Source organism: Dendropsophus ebraccatus, chromosome 4, assembly GCF_027789765.1.
Source record: "Dendropsophus ebraccatus isolate aDenEbr1 chromosome 4, aDenEbr1.pat, whole genome shotgun sequence".
Taxonomy (NCBI): Eukaryota; Metazoa; Chordata; class Amphibia; order Anura; family Hylidae; genus Dendropsophus; species Dendropsophus ebraccatus.
In genome coordinates, this window is record NC_091457.1 from 24,709,462 (window position 1) to 24,729,359 (window position 19,898).

General features: G+C 44.4%; 1 protein-coding gene across 2 annotated transcripts in view; it reads left to right on the plus strand.

Annotated features, from left to right (window-relative positions):
* The window catches only part of LOC138787952 (low-density lipoprotein receptor-related protein 5-like), a 182,521-nt gene that overhangs the window by 105,745 nt on the left and 56,878 nt on the right, over positions 1-19,898 (plus strand). For both annotated transcript variants that reach the window (XM_069965281.1, XM_069965280.1), the window contains exons 5-7: positions 1,263-1,394; positions 12,495-12,891; positions 14,297-14,468. In XM_069965281.1, coding sequence (XP_069821382.1) covers positions 1,263-1,394; positions 12,495-12,891; positions 14,297-14,468 — 701 coding nt within the window. The remainder of the gene's footprint in view (positions 1-1,262; positions 1,395-12,494; positions 12,892-14,296; positions 14,469-19,898) is intronic.

The following is a 19,898-nucleotide window of genomic DNA, read 5'->3' on the forward strand; positions in this document are numbered from 1 at the left end:
AAAAAAAAAAAAGACTCTTTAAGCCACAAAATGTGGTATAGGCCCAAACCAGAACTCCGGATTTCCAGTCCATGCATCTTGCAGTAAATGCTGCTCACCTTTTTAGGTTGATATGGTTAGATTAACCCTTCACAGTAATTGCAGTGCTCTTACTTCTGGTATTAAGCCCCTGTGAACCTTGCTCTTTTTCAGGTGATAGGCACCAGAGCTGGACTGTTCCCAGCAGAACACACACAGGGCTTACTTTTCCTTACTTGTCTGGCCTTTCACAGCATAGCACATGCTTATCTCTACTGTGCCATTGGCATTGTGCCAAGCTAACGATTTACACAGTACAGTAGTAGAGGGGGCATGTGGAGGGGAGAAGGGGTTACTGCTACACTGGCATTGCAAGGTGTTGTGTGAGATTTAATGAAACGGCAATTCAGGAAGGAAGGGGTTACACTAAGTTCTGCTGCTGACATCCCTATAAAAGGTGCGAAGGAGTGGGATATTACACTGCGGGGCAGTGAACATACAGCAGTCTGTATGCTGGTATTTACAAGGTAGAGATGGACAGAACTTTATAGGTGGTCAGAGATGAGCGTAAAGCCTTGGCTTTCCTTACAGGAACAGTGTGAATCATCTGGAGCAGGAAGACTGGCTAAGTTTGCAAGTACACAGCCAGTTTTTTTTAAGGCTCCCACTCCTACATGTGCAGTAGCTAAGCCCCGCCCCACCTCCTGTTTTCTGTCCTGATCTAGCTGTTAACAGAGACGTACTTAGCCTAACAGGCAGTGAATAGCTATTTGCAGGTCCAGAACACACTGTGACCAAGGTTTTAAAGGGTTTTTTTTTCCCCCTTGTAAATTTTATGATTTACAAATATGTTGGTAATCGCAAAACAAAACCAAATGGATGAAAGTTGCTTAAAACAAGTGACCATTGAACATCTACCCTGTCGAGTAGATGAGGCCATTTTGTTACTTTGTTGCACACACATTATGTAAACTCCTTTTTAATGCATTTTGAGTGATTTTGTCCTCTTTAGAGTCCATTTACACAGAAAGATTATCTGACAGATTTGAGGCCAAAGCCAGAAACAGACTATAAACAGAGATCAGGTCATAGAGGAAAGCCTGAGATTTCTCCTCTTTTTCAAATCCATTTCTGGCTTTGGCTTCAAATCTTTGGCAGATAATCTCTCAGATAATCTTTCTGTGTAATTGGACCCTTATTCAGGTCTGATATTATCTTTCTGTTTTTTTTTTTTTTCTCTCAAGTCCAAACATCATGCGATGAAAACAATGGAGGATGCTCTCATCTCTGCCTGTTGTCACCTCGAGACCCGTTTTACAGCTGCGCCTGTCCGACTGGCGTACAGCTAATGGAAGATGGAAAATCCTGCAAAATAGGTAAAATATTGCCGCATTTCAGGAATGTAAATGACTTGGCGTACCACCTTCCCTAATAAATCTGTCATGTTTCTGGAACATCTGTATAATCAGGCCATTCCTCATGTGTTACATACTCCAGTTTATTAGTCAGTGGGTTGATTGACATGCCTCAACATCTCATTGCCACAGTTATATACAACCATAGGGCTTGTGGGGATTGGGCATAGAATATTCTCTTAGTACTTTATAGAACATATTTTGGGGAAGGGAATTTCTATTCTCTAGAGTCGGGTAGCCAGGGTGGTAAGTTTCCCGGCCTAACGTTTTACGGTGATTTCTATTGGTCTATTCAGGTTTAACTCATCCCTAACATTAACACCATTGGTATTGGTATTTTAGGCAGCAACTAAGAAAAACTGGGTAAGACTCTGCAGAACAGGCTAAATTATGAAGGGGGGATGAGTGAGAACATCTCCAGAAAGTAGATCTTATGGGTTGTTCTTGGTACGAAATCATTAGTACTCAGTAGAGATGAGCGAACCGCCCGAGTATGCAGCATTTGATTATCGGTGGCTGAAGTAGCCATAGGCTGTATCCATGCTTTCCAGGTCTCTCTAGGGCTGCATCCAACTTCTTCAGCCACCGGAAATCAAGAGCCGCACACTCAGGTCAGGGCGAACCAGAGCGTGCTCGAGGTTCACTCATGTCTATTGCTTACCAATAGTGGGACAGCTGGTTAACTGGTGACAAAGCATTGGAGCCCAATACTCATTCATGTGTGTTGAGCAATGTCAAGCCTGTCCTAGCCATTCCCACAGAAGCGCTATGGTATCACAACTTGCTGGTTATGGTAGAAAGGTGTTGAAAAACAAAGGGCATTACAACTTGCTGCTGAGCCGTAGACTGGCTAGAGTGCCCACGCCAAGCCCTGTCCATCTTCAGTGGGCATGTGAGATTCAAAGGCTGTCCAGGCATGATGGGAATTGTAGTTTTGCAACAGCAGGAGGGCCACAGGTTCCCCATCCCTGCAGTATAGGAATAAATAACTGGCTGTAAGATAGATCAGCCACTATAGGAGAAGTTTGTGTAGTTTGATCACTAGATTTGGGAATTTAATCAAGATTATGAACTTACCTCTCCCCGTTCCTGCGGTCAGAGACAGGACAGGCCTGAAGGCATCCCCCCCCCCCCCCCCCCACTCCCGGACACAACTTTCGGGGGGAAGTGCCTGTCCTGGCTGATAGACTGGCCGCTTAGCCAATCGGTGACTGGAGCAGCTTCCCTCTCCAGTCACTGACTGGCTGATCAGCCTGGTCATGATGTGTCAGCGCCAGGGGGTCCTGAGGCCGGTCCCGCTGCTCACTGCGGGCACGGGGAGAGGTGAGTTCCTACTCCTGATCAAATTCCTCCATGCCGGCTGCTAGATTTTAAAAATGGCCGGACTTCTCCTTTAAAGAGAGACTCCTATAGAATCCACGTAATATCAATTTCTAATATAGAAAACAGCAGCGTGTATTTTTAATTGGTGTTTAAGAAGATAGATGACACCGATCATAGATTTGGTGTCCCCGTGATTTACATGACGATTGTTGCAATATATATATATATATATTTTTTAAGCCTTCGGTATCTGTTTAACCCTGGACAGTCAGTACCTTTTTGTCTGCACCGTCAATGCACAGAGCGGCCTCGTAATCTGCCACATTATATGGGTACACATAAAGATGCCCACAACTGGAACAAAGCCCCCCCCCCCCTCCTCCATTTAAACCTCCCTTTTCTCCTGCGGGTCGAAGGTCGGAGGATGACATGAACCTATTAATATACATGTCTGCCAGCAGTAAACATTTGCTTTAGAAATCAAACAACTCATTTCTATGCCACGTCCACGGAGACTTCTTGATCAAGGCCATGGACAGCTCATTTACAAATGAACAGCTCAGTCGTGCAATGGGAATGGTTTGCAGTCATTTGTCAGTCTGTATAATTGTTCCAAAGCGGTGCTTTTTACTTCCATAGTCGTCCGTAGCTACCCCCCCCCCCCCCCTTAGAATTTACGGGCCCGGGCGAACTTGTCAGAGTGGAGGTTTTTGTCTTCCAAAAATTTATGCATACCTTCTGTGAAGCAAATGCTTTTTTCTCCTTTGTTTTTTAAATCTTTAAATTGGGGAGTGGAGTGACATTTTAAAAGAAAGCTTAACTTTAGTTTACAGGCTGTACTTTTCTCACAGTCCCCTGGTAACATCCATTATGCTCCCGGAGCATCAGACCAGCCCTATGGGAACTGCTGTCCGCTCCTATATAGGCTTCTCCTCAACTTCACCCATTCACTTTTACAGCAAATCTTTAGTTTTTGCCTATTGATACTTTTTTTTTTTTTTTTTTCAGGTGCCCGACTTAGACTAAAAACTTTTTTTTTTTTTATATGAACAAAGTTTTCACGGCTTCAGGGGTTTAAAGGGTCCTGTTTGGTTATTGAGTCATAGCTCTTTACGTAGCTATTTAAACGTTTAAGAACGACTGACTCCCTATAGTTCAGTGATTTTATACTATATGTATAGCTCCATAAATTGTCCCACAGTGTAAGAAGACTTAAAGGGGGGGTACTCCAGCAAAATTGTTTTTCTTTCAAATCAACTGAATTCAGAAAGTTATATAGATTTGTAATTTACTTCTATTTAAAAATCTCAAGTTAACAGTACTTATCAGGTGCTGTATATCCTGCAGGGAGTGGTGGATTTTTTCCAGTCTGACACAGTGCTTTCTGCTGCCACCTCCGTCAGAGACGTGAACTGTCCAGAGCAGTAGCAAATCCCCATAGAAAACCTCTCCTGATCTGGACAGTTCCTGACATGGACAGAGGTGGCAGCAGAGAGCACTGTGTCAGACTGGAAAGAATACACCACTTCCTGCAGGATATACAGCAGCTGGAAAGTATGGGAAGACTAGGGATTTTTAAATAGAAGTAAATGACAAATCTATATAACTTTCTGAAACCAGTTGATTTGAAAGAAAAATATCTTCGCTGGAGTAACCCTTTAAAAAAGTTAATATGATGTTGGTTTAGTAGTCACATTAAAAGTGTAGGTTCTCCTAAAGGCGGCCATACACCTTCAATAACTTGATCGCTGGCGTCTGTAATCTCTCCCGTCCAGCCCCTGTCCTCCCCACGGCCAAGCGTTTCTGTGTTTTTGTAAGGGCCACGACTTCTCTCCCAGAACAAAGGGGTTGGGCAGTGATTTTCCATCACGACCGACTTCATCTATCGTGGGTGGTTTTGGAGAGCCTCGCGAGTGTCAACGGCCAACGAACGTATAAGGTGTATAGGGATCTTTTTAGATAGAATTAGTTTGGTGATTTGAACAATGGTTGAACGGACTATCATCTTCTGAAGGATTGTTTCAAAGACCCAGCCGTACAGAGTTTAGTTCAGAGAGTTGTTCAGACTGGCCATACATGATCAATGACCCTGGTTAAATATTCTTAGTAGTACAACTATTGGCTGAAAAATTTCAAACCCAGTCGACTTTTCATTGCGATGATGATGCCAACGTCACCCAATGAGCCATCGTTTTCATGGACTTTAGTCTGATGTGTAGAGACACCTTTCTACCATTATAGTAGGTACTGCATCACTAGTAATTTTTGGAATCCTATTGTTTTAGCACAAATCTCCACAGACCTCCCCTCACCCAATATGTTGGGAGCAGAACAATCCAGATCTCTGGGGAGCAGCAGTAGAATTGGTTGGAATGACGAGTGGCGAGGAGCAACCATTGAAGATAGTCGGGATTTTTGTAGCTGTTGGTTTGTGCATTTAGAACTTCGCGTCCTGTGAAGTCCTTCTAGCCATGTAGATAAAAGAGCTGCATCTACCTGTGTTGTGAAAGTTGTCGGGCATATCATATGGAGGCCATACATTTTCAGGGTACTTATCGTTCCCATCTTTCCTATACACACAAACATTCAATGTGACTGATCGTTCATATGTTCTCTATGAGGAGGGAAGGGATAAGCTGTAGGGACCAGAGGGTCAGGCAAAACAATACCCAACCTTATGTGTTGATTAGTCAGGGGCCACTGTTCGACTTAAAGGGGTTATCCAGAGTTAGAAAAAACATGTCCGCTTTCTTCCATAGACAACGCCACTCTTGGTTGGTGTGGGGAGGAGGCGTTTCTCCCCCTGCGCCTCATTTATCATGATTTATGCCTGCCCCAGGGAAGATGGGGGGTGGGGCCTAATTTTGCTTACTCGTACACTGGTCTTAATAAATGTCCCCCAAAGTGTTTCGGCGGTGGTTTCCCATCACACTCCACCTCCACCAACATCATTTGTCGGTGGCGTGTCTGGAGAGCCCCATCTCCAAACCTATTCTATACCATACAGTTTTGAGTTAAATAGATCACTGATCTTCATTGACTCTATCACTAATAATACTGGTCACTTGTTCTTTTTTCCATGATCTGTTTTCACCTTGGGGTTTTCCATTCGCCCATCTGCAGGCAACAATATGACGACCTGTTCTCTGACTCTTCCCAGGCCGCCATAAACTGCGTTTGTGATGATTTATGTTCCGGGGAATGTTCTCGACAAAGAATTCTTTGTAGCCCGAGTTCTTTATTCTCCCAGCAGCCCTGCTTGTAAAGGTAGCGATTCCAAGAATAATACACTTTCTGTATGGAGAGGGTATGTTCTCCTTGTGTTTGCGTGCGTTTCCTCCTCCACACACTGACAGCTTATATGTGAGTTACGGTCTTCAGAATTATCCTCATCAGATCTCACACGCCTTATACATCTCTACAGAGTATGTTGGTGCTATATATAAGAAAATGATCGAATCGCTTGTTGTGGAGCCCAGCAGGGTCCCAGTCGGACTGTATATGTTTTTGCCCGCTAGTTTCCCTATACAGTATATGTACAGAGCGATTGCATCGGATGGATTTCAGATCACATTTCAAACACTTGGAATGCTTTTTGTAAACAGGCCCCAGGCGAGTGTGTAGTGTCTGGGAATGCGCTTGACTTCCTTCCACCGGATTGATTGAGTGCTGCAAAAATACAAAAAATTGATCACAAGCGCTGAAACCCAAGCATCATCTCTGCGTTACGTGCAAAAAATAATTCTGCCTATTATCTGAGGGATTTTCCACATTCTGGAGAATCGGCTTTTTTACTATATAAGGCCTTTTCTCTTTTGTTTTTTTTTTGCTTGCAGAGACTGAGCTGTCTTGTTGCACTCACAAGGGTCTTCAAGGATCTAACCTAATGTATCATCTGGAAATCTTCATTTTGACTTGTCAGCAGTGAAGGTTTTTTTTTTTTTTTTTACTTTTATTTGTTTTTACTGGTGGCAATGGTGATACATGAGAGGGGTAAAATAGTACAGTAAATGTGGAGCAATCGGCCTTGGTTTGTTATATGCTAAACATCCAAAAATCCAATGTGGCTGTCACGCCACAAGTCACCTTGAACTATTGGGTCGGCTTTATCAACAAGCAGTCTTAAAGGGGTAGTCTGATGAAAAAATATTCTGGTGTCTTGAGATTTGCACATTACTTCTGTTTAAAAATCAGTTACTTCTGTTTAAAAAGTCTTCCAGTACGTATCAGCTGCTGTATGTCCTATGTCTTTCCAGAGTCTAACACAGTGCTCTCTGCTGCCACCTCTGTCCGTGACAGGAATTGTTCAGAGTAGTAGAAGATTCCAATAGAAAACCTCTACTGCTTTGGACAGTTCCTGTCACGGACAGAGGTGGCAGCAAAGAGCACCGTTTCAGATTGAAAACAAGACTCCACATCCTTCGGGGCATACAGCAGCTGATAAGTACTGGAAGACTTGACATTTTTAAATAGAAGAATTTAACAAATCTGTATAACTTTCTGATACCAGTTGATTTGGGAAACAATGGGGGAGATTTATCAAACATGGTGTGAACTGAAACTGGCTCAGTTGCCCCTAGCAACCAATCAGATTCCACCTTTTATTCCTTACAGACTCTTTGGAAAATGAAAGGTGGAATCTGATTGGTTGCTAGGGGCAACAGAGCCAGTTTCACTTTTCACCATGTTTGATAAATCTCCCCCAATATTTTCCAAGGATTCACCACTGGGGGACGGCTGCACGGCTCTGTCATTACAGCTCGGCTCATATCTGTACAGTTCCCCCGCTCCCAGCAGCATATCAGAGATGCTGCCGTCCAGGGGACAGACTCCGGTACAGGCCTTCCACGTCCGTGTTCCATGCGGAACATGTGAATGCGGCCTAACAGTAGCGGTGAGGGTACATTTTCTGCACCCCAGCGCCAAATAAACATATTTTTTATGAAGCAAGAATACTTCTTCTTCTTTAACTCCAAATTTCCTAATAAGGTCTATGAAACAGTGTATAGATGTCATAGAGGCATGAGCACCCCCCTTTATAAAGAGCCACTTCCTTTCTTCAGGTCCCACCTTACAGTATGGGTTCCTCCATTCTCTTGAACGGGGAACATGTAATACTATATTTCCTTGTCTGATTTTGTATTTTACTATATACATTGTGAGAAATCCTATAGTGAGGTCTCCTATTGCATATACTTGACTGATGGATTGAGTTTTTGATATGCTATAAAGTATATATTACGGACAAGGAAAGTATCCCAGAGCAGGTCTGTGTCAGACCCAGGTTTGTGTCCCGTTCTGCCACATAGGATCCGGCCGGCTTGACGATTTGCTCACGCAGTGTAAACCATATTGTATCCTGTAGTGACAGCCTCCCCGCAACCCCACAGCTTCTGTATATTTATGAATGAAGCATTGAAATTGGCCGCGTCCTTGGTCCAGGCTGATGTGATTGATGTCCCTTTCATGTTCTCCACATGTCTCGTGCCTTGTTTTAGGCTTGTGATAATTAAACACTGCGGCTACTCCGCTTCAGTCACACAATGCAGCGGCGTATTTCATCTCTGATCAGAGATTTGTAGCTTAATAAAAGTGTATTAATGACGTCCGTGGAGGGAATCTCCATATACCCCCCCACCCCCACCCCCTCAAAGCTGTACAGGATGTTCTATAGGCTGCACTTAGTAAAACTCTCACTGTCTCTCACTCACATGTAGATTTACAATGCATCAAAAGCTCGGAAATTATATATATATATATATATATATATATATATATATATATATATATATATATATATATATATATATATATATATATATATATATAATCTATCACACTAGAAAATGTACCCGGCGCTGCCCGGGTATAAAGTGTCAGTGTTTTAATTAGATTTGTTCTAAGGTGCCCAAGAGGCCAAGCTAAAGGTATTGTTTCATCTGAGTTAATCAGTGGAATTAGTGTATACCTGTAGTGCATAGTTGGAGGGGTTCTGTATACCCACAATGTATAGTTTTTAGGGGTCTCCCATATCTGTAGTGCATAGTTAGGGGGGCTGTATACCTAAAGTGTATAGTGTGGGGGGGGGGGGTCCTGTATACCTGTAGTGTGTAGTTGGGGGGGCTGTATACCTGTAGTGTATAGTTGAGGGAGGTCCTGTATACCTGCAGTGTACAGTTGGTGAAGGTCCTGTATACCTGTACTGTATAGTTCGGGGGTCCTGTATACCTGTAATGTATAGTTGGTGGAGGTCTTGTATACCTGTAGTTTATAGTTTGAGGGTCCTGGATACCTGTAGTGTATAATTGGTGGAGGTTTTGTATACCTGTAGTATATAGTTCGGGGGTCCAGTATAGCTGTAGTGCATAGTTTGAGGGTCCTGTATAACTGTAGTATAGAGTTGGTGGAGGTCCTGTATACCTGTAGTGTATAGTTTGGGGTCCTATATACCTGTAGTAAGTATATAGTTGGTGGAGTTCCTCTATACCTGTAGTATATAGCTTTGGGGTCCTGTATACCTGTAGTATAGAGTTGGTGAAGGTGCTGTATATCTGTATTATAGAGTTGGTGTAGGTCCTGTATACCTGTAGTGTATAGTTTTGAGGTCCTGTATACCTGTAGTGTATAGTTTGAGGTCCTATATACCTGTAGTATATAGTTGGTGGAGGTCCTGTGTACCTGAAGTATATAGTTGGTGGAGGTCCTGTATACCTGTAGTGTATAGTTTTGGGGTCCTGTATACCTGTAGTGTAAAGTTTGGGGTCCTGTATACCTGTAGTATATAGTTTGTGGAGGTCCCGTGCACCTGTAGTGTATAGTTTTGGGGTCCTGTATACCTGTAGTGTCCTGTATACCTGCAGGGTCGTATTTACCCGTATGGCAGTGTTATTCAGTCACAGTGTGTCGGTATTGGTCAGGTCTGGTATAGTGGTGTTATCCAGTCACAGTATGGCGGTATTGGTCAGGTGTGGTATGGCAGTGTTATCCAGTCACTGTATGGTGGTATTGGTCAGGTCTGGTATAGCGGTGTTATCCAGTCACAGTATGGCGGTATTGGTCAGGTCTGATATGATGGTGTTATCCAGTCACAGTATGACGGTATTGGTCAGGTCTGGTGTGGCGGTGTTACCCAGTCACAGTTTGACGGTATTGGTCAGGTCTGGTATGACAGTGTTATCCAGCACAGTATGGCGGTATTGGTCAGGTCTGGTATGGCAGTGTTATCCATCACAGTATGGCGGTATTGGTCAGGTTTGGTATGGCAGTGTTATCCAGTCACAGTATGGCGGTATTGGTCAGGTCTGGTATGACAGTGTTATCCAGCACTGTATGGCGGTATTGGTCAGGTCTGGTGTGGCAGTGTTACCCAGTCACAGTTTGGTATACCTGTAGTGCCCTGTATATACATGTACTGTATAGATGGAGTAGGGGGTCCTGTATACATGTACTGTATAGATGGAGTAGGGGGTCCTGTATACATGTACTGTATAGATGGAGTAGGGGGCCCTGTATATACATGTACTGTATAGATGGAGTAGGGGGTCCTGTATACATGTACTGTATAGATGGAGTAGGGGGCCCTGTATATACATGTACTGTATAGATGGAGTAGGCGGTCCTGTATATATGTACTGTATAGATGGAGTAGGGGGTCCTGTATATATGTACTGTATGGATGGAGTAGGGGGTCCTGTATATACATGTACTGTATGGATGGAGTAGGGGGTCCTGTATATACATGTACTGTATAGATGGAGTAGGGGGCCCTGTATATACATGTACTGTATAGATGGAGTAGGGGGCCCTGTATATACATGTACTGTATAGATGGAGTAGGGGGCCCTGTATATACATGTACTGTATAGATGGAGTAGGGGGCCCTGTATATACATGTACTGTATAGATGGAGTAGGGGGCCCTGTATATACATGTACTGTATAGATGGAGTAGGGGGCCCTGTATATACATGTACTGTATAGATGGAGTAGGGGGCCCTGTATATACATGTACTGTATGGATGGAGTAGGGGGCCCTGTATATACATGTACTGTATGGATGGAGTAGGGGGCCCTGTATATACATGTACTGTATGGATGGATTAGGGGGTCCTGTATATACATGTACTGTATAGATGGAGTAGGGGGTCCTGTATATACATGTACTGTATAGATGGAGTAGGGGGCCCTGTATATACATGTACTGTATAGATGGAGTAGGGGGTCCTGTATATACATGTACTGTATAGATGGAGTACGGGGTCTACCAGTTATTACTGTGGATGTTGTGAGGCAGCTTCCCTAGCAACCATTGCTCCCTGTGAAAATGAAAGCAGTAATCCTATTGGTTGCTAAGGCTCCAACTGCCGTGTCTGCTGCAGCTAATTATATCACCTGTGTTTTGCAGTGAGGAGATTTTCCCAGTCATCTCTATGGGGCGCTCTTCCCCCTCCCCTCCCCCCCCCCCCTGTACATCTGGCGGGGACGGGACCTTCGCAATAACCTTCCCGGGCACCCAATGTATCTGTGTACCAAATTTGGGGTCAAACGATTCAGGCGTTTGGAAGTCTATAGAAGACAGACAGACAGACAGAAGGACAGACAGACAGACTTTGATTTTTATGATATATATATATATATATATATATATATATATATATATATATATATATATATATAATTTTTTATTTTATTTTTTTTATAGTTTCATGCCAAGAGCTATACATTTTTTTTAACCTTTATCAATGTAGATCAGCTAGATGGGTGCTCTCTTACTGAGCCTTGTCGATCATGTAGCAAGGGCTGTATATATCTGTACTGTTAGTGATGTGCGTGCAGCCCTTACTACTCGCATAGTAAATAATAAAGTTTATTCTTCGATGTCTAGGTTTCCACAGGGTCCTGGTGCCTTTTCCCCATGTGTCCTGCTACCCCCAGCCGCCACTGACCCTTTTGGCTCCATCTCTTCACTGACGGGCTGCTCAGCCAATCACTAACTGAGACGGAATAGCCCCGCAGCCAGTGATTGGCTGAGAGCAGCCAGTCAGTACAGAGACAGGGCCGGAGGCAGATGCAGGGAAATGGCACCAGGATAGTGAGGGGAGCCTGGACATGTAAGTATAAACATTATTATTTTCCTTACATTGTGATCAGCCGTCAGCCATGCATCACTATTACACGTAGCGATGCACGGTGGGCAGCCCATGATTTTTAAACTTGCTGAAAGACAACGATCGTCCGATCAGCTCTTTGGCTGATCATTGTCTTTATTACACAGAGTGATAATCTTCCGAATCGGCCTAATTTGAGTGATTATCGCTCCGTGTAATACGGCCCTTAGTTGTCCTATCTGTATTAAACTTATTTGATACCCTGCTTGGTACGATGAGTATAATGCCCTGGTGCCCATGAAGACATAGCAGCATATATGATGGGGAATCAGTAGTTGTCTCCTGAATGGCCACTATAAAAATACTTCATCTCTCCTGGGATCTTTTAGTTAATAATACTACAGCCATTCTCAATCAAATCATGTTTTCGGATTTGTGTATGAATACATTGACAGCTGGTTGTTGCTATTACCATCTACGTGCTATTCCCTGTCACCTTCTTACAGAACTTGTATGGATCCATCACCGTGTGAAGTAAGGAGGATAATCTCTTGTCACTTCCATGTCTATCAAAGAACACTTAGAACCGTAATCATTACTTTTGTGTTAAACGCTGTTCCTGGTCATTTTAGGGGCCGACGACGTCCTACTGCTTGCAAGAAGGACCGACCTGCGAAGGATCTCCTTAGACATGCCAGACTTTACAGACATTGTACTCCAGATCGATGATATAAGGCACGCCATTGCTATCGACTATGACCCCGTGGAAGGATACATCTATTGGACTGATGATGAGGTTAGAGCAATCCGTCGTGCTTATCTGGATGGTTCTGGAGCGCAGACATTGGTGACCACCGAGGTGCAGCATCCTGATGGAATAGCAGTGGACTGGGTTGCCCGCAATCTTTACTGGACGGACACTGGGACGGACCGTATTGAAGTAACCCGCCTTAATGGAACATCCAGGAAAATCTTAATATCTGAAAACCTGGATGAACCAAGGGCCATTGTACTAAATCCACTGACGGGGTAAGTTTATTTTGGTCACAAGCCTTCAGATGCTGTAATAAGCTGGCACAATCGATTTAAGGAAGAAAAAAAAAATTGTTTTCATGTCACTTATACAGAATAACAACACCATGATTCTGCCGTTCTGAAGCTCGGAATACTGTATGAACAGAATACGGACATCTGTGCATGAACTGGCCTGGACCCCTGTCTATGGTCCGGACATAGTCATCTAGTGATTTTATTTAAGTCATTTCCTGCACACATATACGTATTGGAAATTATCTGAACTTCGTTACTAGGGGACCACATTCGGGTCATAGATGACTCAGCACCCAATTCTGAAAGGGTGCGGACATATGCGAACTTAGCATGGCAGAATCGTGGTGCCACAAAAAGATGTGACGAACTTTAGGACTAGTTGAACACATTGAACTTTCCAAGATCGTTCTGGAATGTCTCGAAACATAATCTGGTTATGGTGCCGTGATCTTTCAGGCCTGAGGTGGGATGCCGATGCAGCCCGATTGGTTGGGCAAACCTACAACTTCATGGCATCAGGAACCGCAAGCGGCCTAACAGCAGGTCAGAGCGTCAGGAAAGCAGGGGCGGCAGGGAGTTAAGGGGGCTTTATTATTTTATAACAACCCCCTCCCCCCCCCCAGAGTACCCCTTTACAGAGACTTCTACTATTAGGGAATAATCTGAAGTAGTTTATACAGTCTGACGAAATGTTTAGGCAGAGGTTACATGTCAGCACCCAAGGTTTTTCAGCAGATTAATACCCAGAGTACGCAGTACCTTTTCCCTTCTTCCCATAGTGCATACTGGTGCAATCTTTCCCCCCGATATTTCTCTTCCACGGCCCACTTCTGTTGTTTATGTCAATCTGTAGGCATTTTGGGTGTTTGGCAGTAGTCATTATAGATAGACTGTTCTCTGGCTGCAAAGCTTTAGGCTAAAGTAGCTGTTCTATGGGTTTGGACCACTCTTTTTGAGCATCATTGAGCTTGGGGAACTCATGACCCTTTCTCTGGTTTACTGTTTCTGTATTATTGCCCCCTATAGGTAGTAACCACTGGGTACGAGAAGCGTAAGACCTGCTATTTTGGATGCTCTGACCAAGTTGTGTAGCCATTGCCATTTAACCCATGTTAAAGTCGCTCTGATCCTTACGTGTGCCTGTGCTCTGATTCCAAAACATCAACGGCAAGAATTGGCTTTTATCTGCTATATCCCACCCCTTTCTAGACACCATTGTGATAATTCATATAATTCACTTTACCTGACAGTATTTTTAATGTTATGGCTGATAATTTTGTGTATCCAGTTATTTACATAGCAATGCTATTGTCATTACTTATATTATCTATATGTTCTATTTCTTCACTTGGAATAAAAAGAATTTTATATATTCTTTCTGTAGTTACATGTACTGGACAGATTGGGGTGAGAAACCGAAGATTGAGTCTGCTTATTTAGATGGATCGGAGAGGACTGTTCTGGTTAATTCTTCTTTGGGTTGGCCTAATGGATTGGCTCTGGATCTTCAAGATGGCAAACTTTACTGGGGTGATGCCAAGACAGACAAAATCGAGGTAAAATGGTTGCTAGTTGTGTAACATGCAGATGTCTTGCTTAAATTGATATAAATTGTAGCTGGAATCTCCGCCAGCTTATAGCTTTATGGACAGATGCGACAAATTTTATTTAAAGCGGGATCGGTAATCAGCAAATGGCCTGTTTAAGTCAGGGTTTTATGTTATTGAGGGTGTCTTATCACGGGATAGGCGGGTGTATGATCATGAGGTCAGGTAACTGGCACCCTCAGCTTTCTCAAGATCGGGATCCCAAAATTCTGAGTGGAATGTGTGCACTGCGGCTCTATTTGTTGTCTTATAGATAGGGGTACGTTGTAATTGTGGGACAACCCCTTTTAAACAGGATTTAAAGGGAACCACGCTACAATTGGCCATAAAGCTAAGGAAACATGCTGGTACATCACCCAGCACGCTTCCCAAACATCCCCCTGTTGCCTCCGTCACCTGTACATACAGACTGCAAAGTTAGTTTAATAACCTCCCGCGCTCTATGTAAATTACCAGCCAAGTAGTCATGGTGGGCGGGTGGCTGGTTATCTAGTTACTGTCACGTCACTCGGGGGGGGGGGGGGGCAGCATTGCACGCCGGTCACGCAGACGTCTATACAGGCGCAGTACAGTGGGTGAAGCCGCTGCTGTACTACGCCGCGTAGGCGCAGTACAGTGGGTGAAGCCGCTGCTGTACGACGCCGCGTAGGCGCAGTACAGCAGCGTCTTCTCCGGCTGCACGGCGCATGCGCAGCATAGTAAAGACGTCGGCGTGGCCTACGTGCAATGCCCCCCCCGAGTGACATCAGCATGCAGCGCTTTCCAACACACCCAGAGGACTAGATAACCAGCCACCCGCCCACCGTGACTACTTGGCTGGTAATTTACATAGAGCGCGGGAGGTTATTAAACTAACTTTGCTGTCTGTATGTACAGCGGATGGAGGCAACAGGGGGATGTTTGGGAAGCGTGCTGGGTGATGTACCAGCACGTTTCCTTAGCTTTATGGCCAATTGTAGCGTGATTGGTTCCCTTTTAGTCAATATTTTTCTAATTTTCCATTTTGCCATCTATAATTTAAAATAATCACCAAGCCTAATAGGGTTCCTGTTCTGTAGAGATCACTCCTCCACAATCTCTCTTCATTATTATCGCAAGGAAACACTGGTATTTACATGATACCAGACCATTTACAATTGGTGGTGAACAGAGCTCAGCCTGTCCCCATCCCTGAACATTGACCTCTGCACAAGTCACAGACCATGCCTAGATACCTATCCCATAGAAGTCAATGAGTCAGCACCAATCTATTCTTTACTATACATGGCTCTAATGTGCCGGTCTTTAGTAAACCTGCCCAAGACTTTTCTCCTGTATTTGGTGATATTAGAGGGCATGCTCTAATCTGCAGGCTGCTTAATGTGATGTTCTGAACAGCGGATGTTGTTCACTGTGTGTGTCCTCAGTCTTACTGCCTATGAAAGGGTTTTTATGTTATGGCCGTACTAGTTATATATGATTATTATGTTTGCGAAACCATTTGTATGCTAATTCTGCACTATGTGATAAGTATATTATCTTGTATATATCTTGTATATATATTATATACTCCTGACAAATACTAATGTAGTGTTTATATTAAACGGAGTCATGTTAAAAATACAGTCCAGTCTGCAGGTATGTTATAGAGCAGTGATTTTCAACCAGTGTGCCGACACATGGTCGGGTGTGCCGCGGGGAAAGTTCCCCAAACTATGGTGCCCCTGCAGATCGCCCCGCTGCTGCTGTCTGCCTCACCTACTGGCCGCCTGTAGCGCCCGGACGTGCTCCTCCCATCCAATCAGTGGAGACTGGGAGCGTGGTGCAGCATGTCTGGGCCCTACGGGGGGCCAGTAGGTGAGGCGGAGAGCAGCGGCGACCATGTGGGAGGAGGTGAGGAGGAAGGGGGGGAGAGAAACCTGGGGATGGGGGAGAGAAGCATTGGGGGAGAAACGGGGGGAGAGACAGGGAGAGAAGCATGGGGGAGAGAAACCTGGGGATGGGGGAGAGAAACAGGGGAGAGAATCAGGGGGGAGATAAACATGGGGAGAGAAACATGGGGATGGGGGAGAGAAACCTGGGGATGGGGGAGAGAAACCTGGGGATGGGGGAGAGAAACATGGAGATGGGGGATAGAAACATGGAGATGGGGGAGAGAAACATAGGGATGGGGGAGAAGTTTGGGGGAGAGAAGTTTGGGGGAGAGAAGTTTGGGGGAGAGAAGTTTGGGGGAGAGAAGTTTGGGGGAGAGAAGTTTGGGGGAGAGAAGTTTGGGGGAGAGAAGTTTGGGGGAGAGAAGTTTGGGGGAGAGAAGTTTGGGGGGAGAGAAGCAGGGGGGGAGAGAAGTATGGGGGAGAGAAGCACAGGAGAGAAGCAGGGGGGAGAAGTATGGTGAAGAGAAGTAGGGGGGAGAAGTATGGTGGAGAGAAGCAGGGGGGAGAGAAGCACAGGAGAGAAGCAGAGGGGAGAAGTATGGTGGAGAGAAGCAGGGGGGAGAGAAGTATGGTGGAGATGTCCCTTCCTGGATAAAATGGTGATGTCACGACCTGACTCCCAGAGCTGTGCGGGCTGTGGCTGGTGGAGAGGATGATAGCAGGGAGACACTGAGGGACACAGGGCACAGAGGGACAGTGAGCATCCCTCTTCCATCATCCTCTCCAGCAGCCACAGCCCGCACAGCTCTGGGAGTCGGGTCGTGACATCACCATGTTATCCAGGAAGTGGCATCACAATGTTATCCAGGAAGTGAAGCCTTGATGGAGTAGTAAGTGCAGAGAAAAAAGCGCTTTATAAACATTTCCTGTAATAAGTGTATATTGGTGATTTGTATAACTTTTGGAGGGCAATACAAAACTTTAATAAATTTTTTTTGCCGGTCTCCTTTTAGGGTATATTCACACGAACGGGCTCGCAGCGAGAATCTCGCTGCGAGCCCGGCAGGTCCTGGCAGTTCCCATACACTACATACTTGCTGCGGTCTAAACGACCGCAGCGAGTATGTAATTATACCGCCCTTAACCCCTTCTGCTCCCGCCCGGCTCCCCCGCTGTAAGCATACTTTACCTGTCCTCGCTGCACGGGTCCGGCGTCCTGCTCCCCTGTCCGGCCAATCAGAGTGTTACCCAGCCACAGCCACTGATTGGCCGGACGGGAAAGCAGGACACCGGACCCGTGCAGCAAGGACAGATAAAGTATGCTTACAGCGGGGGAGCCGGGCGGGAGCAGAAGGGGTTAAGGGCGGTATAATTACATACTCGCTGCGGTCGTTTAGACCGCAGCAAGTATGTAGTGTATGGGAACTGCCAGGACCTGCCGGGCTCGCAGCGAGAATCTCGCTGCAAGCCCGCCCGTGTGAATATACCCTTAAGCTATATATCAGTTCCTCCTACTTTGTAAGATGCTGCAGATTGGACTGTAGTTTTAATGTGACTGTAACCTTTTAGAGGTGATTTAATTAATAAAAGAAAGCCAAGATGGAGTCTTGGCTTTATAGTCTCTTCTCTGCACTAATGAATGTTTAGCTGGTGCCACTTTTTGGTTATACGGCTGCCGACTGAATAGGTGCCATTTGCTGTAGTAGTTAGAAATAATGTAGATTTTTACGTATAGTAATTATTGGATTTTCAGGTCCTTTCTATAATAATATAACAATAACCAAAATAAGAAATAGTCACATTTCTCCTCATGTCTAAGAAAACTTTGTCAACTTTGAGATGTGGAGCAGGATTCCCAGAATGTGCACAGGCCGGGGAGGACTATCGCCTCCTATGTGTAACATTTCACATGTAGGGAGCAGCAATCGCAGTTAGTTTTTTTTTTTTCTTCCCATCTGCAGCGTTAAGCTGGAACACAAAGAGCTCAGTCACTGCACTCGCAGCCTATGGAGCCATTTGGCAACACTTGTCAAAGGTTTGCGTGACAGCAGCCTATAGGCCTTTTTCCTGTAAATTTGGCACCCTGTGGCAACATTGTTCCTGGCCTCTAAATGTCTCGCTTGTCTCTTTGGCAGGCACTTGGGAAAATGAGTCGGCTTCTTCAACATATGGTTTTACACTTTGTGAGCGAAGATTTATAGATGTGTATGTTAATTGGCAGAGATTCATGGTCACCGAGGTTCTGTGTGAGAACAACTCACGTCGGGGAGAGAGGCCATATCACGTCTGGGCTTTGAGGTTCTTTAATGGCCGCACTGTAGATTAGTGGGGATTACAAGAATCAAGCAGAGAGGGAAGCGGAGAGCCTGCCACAAGCACGCGCGGGGCATCCCTGTCTTATTGTGTTATAGGTTATTAACCCATATGCGGAGAACAGCACGTTCCAGGTTCCCCAGAGGCCAGGTCCCTCTATTGAAGCATACCCTGACATGGAAGCATGGCTAGATTGCGGGGTCCCTTTTAGATGTGAAGGCATGTATAACTTAAAGGGGTATTCCAACAGGGGGAAAAAATATTTATTGTACATTTCTTAAAGTTTTATATAACCATGTAATGTATCGTCAGTAAAAAAAAAAAAAAAAATTATAAAAATTTTTTTTTAACTTTAAGTAAAAGCAGTAAGGGGTGACACAGACCCTCTGTTGGGAACTGCAGTCTCGGCATAGTTAAATATATTTATACTGAGCATCCCTAGATATACAGGTTAGCATTAGGAAAGACATAACATTGGGGGAAGCTGTCTGTGTCCGTAGTGCTGTAGCTGCTGTCAATTGTCAATTGCCACTCGCTCAGCTACAGGTTGCAACACTAGTGACACAATGTTATTGTCTATTTTAATGCTAACATCAGGCCAGGCTCAATGTGTACATATACATTTTATTTAATTTAGTCGATATATATTTATTAAAATAACTAAAATATATTAATTTATTACAGCAAATTTTTGTTGTACATATTTTTAGAATTTTTTTATTTTTTTTAAATTCCCAAGCCCTCCTCGCCTCTGTTTTTCTATCTATTACTATAAAATAATTCTGAAATCTTCCTATTTTGTTTCTGGCAATACGACCTAATAATAGGCTGACCCTTTCTGTTCCATGCAGATCACTTTGTCCTCTTTATCATCACAGGCAGAATTGTGTTGAAAAGTGACACCAATACACACACAACACTATGTATGTGCACAGGCCACAGAGCATGCCTAGGAATCTCTCCTATACAAATGAATAGGACCTGTTATGCCTACATCCCTAAGGCTTGCTGTAAACCATTTCTCTAAACGCTGTGAAAACCGCTTAGGCAGTGTGACAGTCTCTAATTTACAAAAAAAAATGTAAAAATTTCCAACGGCGGTGGGTGGGAGCAGTGCCCGCAGTATCAGGCCTGGCTAGTACGCAGTAAATAGAGCCAATTGCTTTCGGACCTGTTCACTGTTTGGCAAAAGTAAATTTTAAAGGGACCTCTC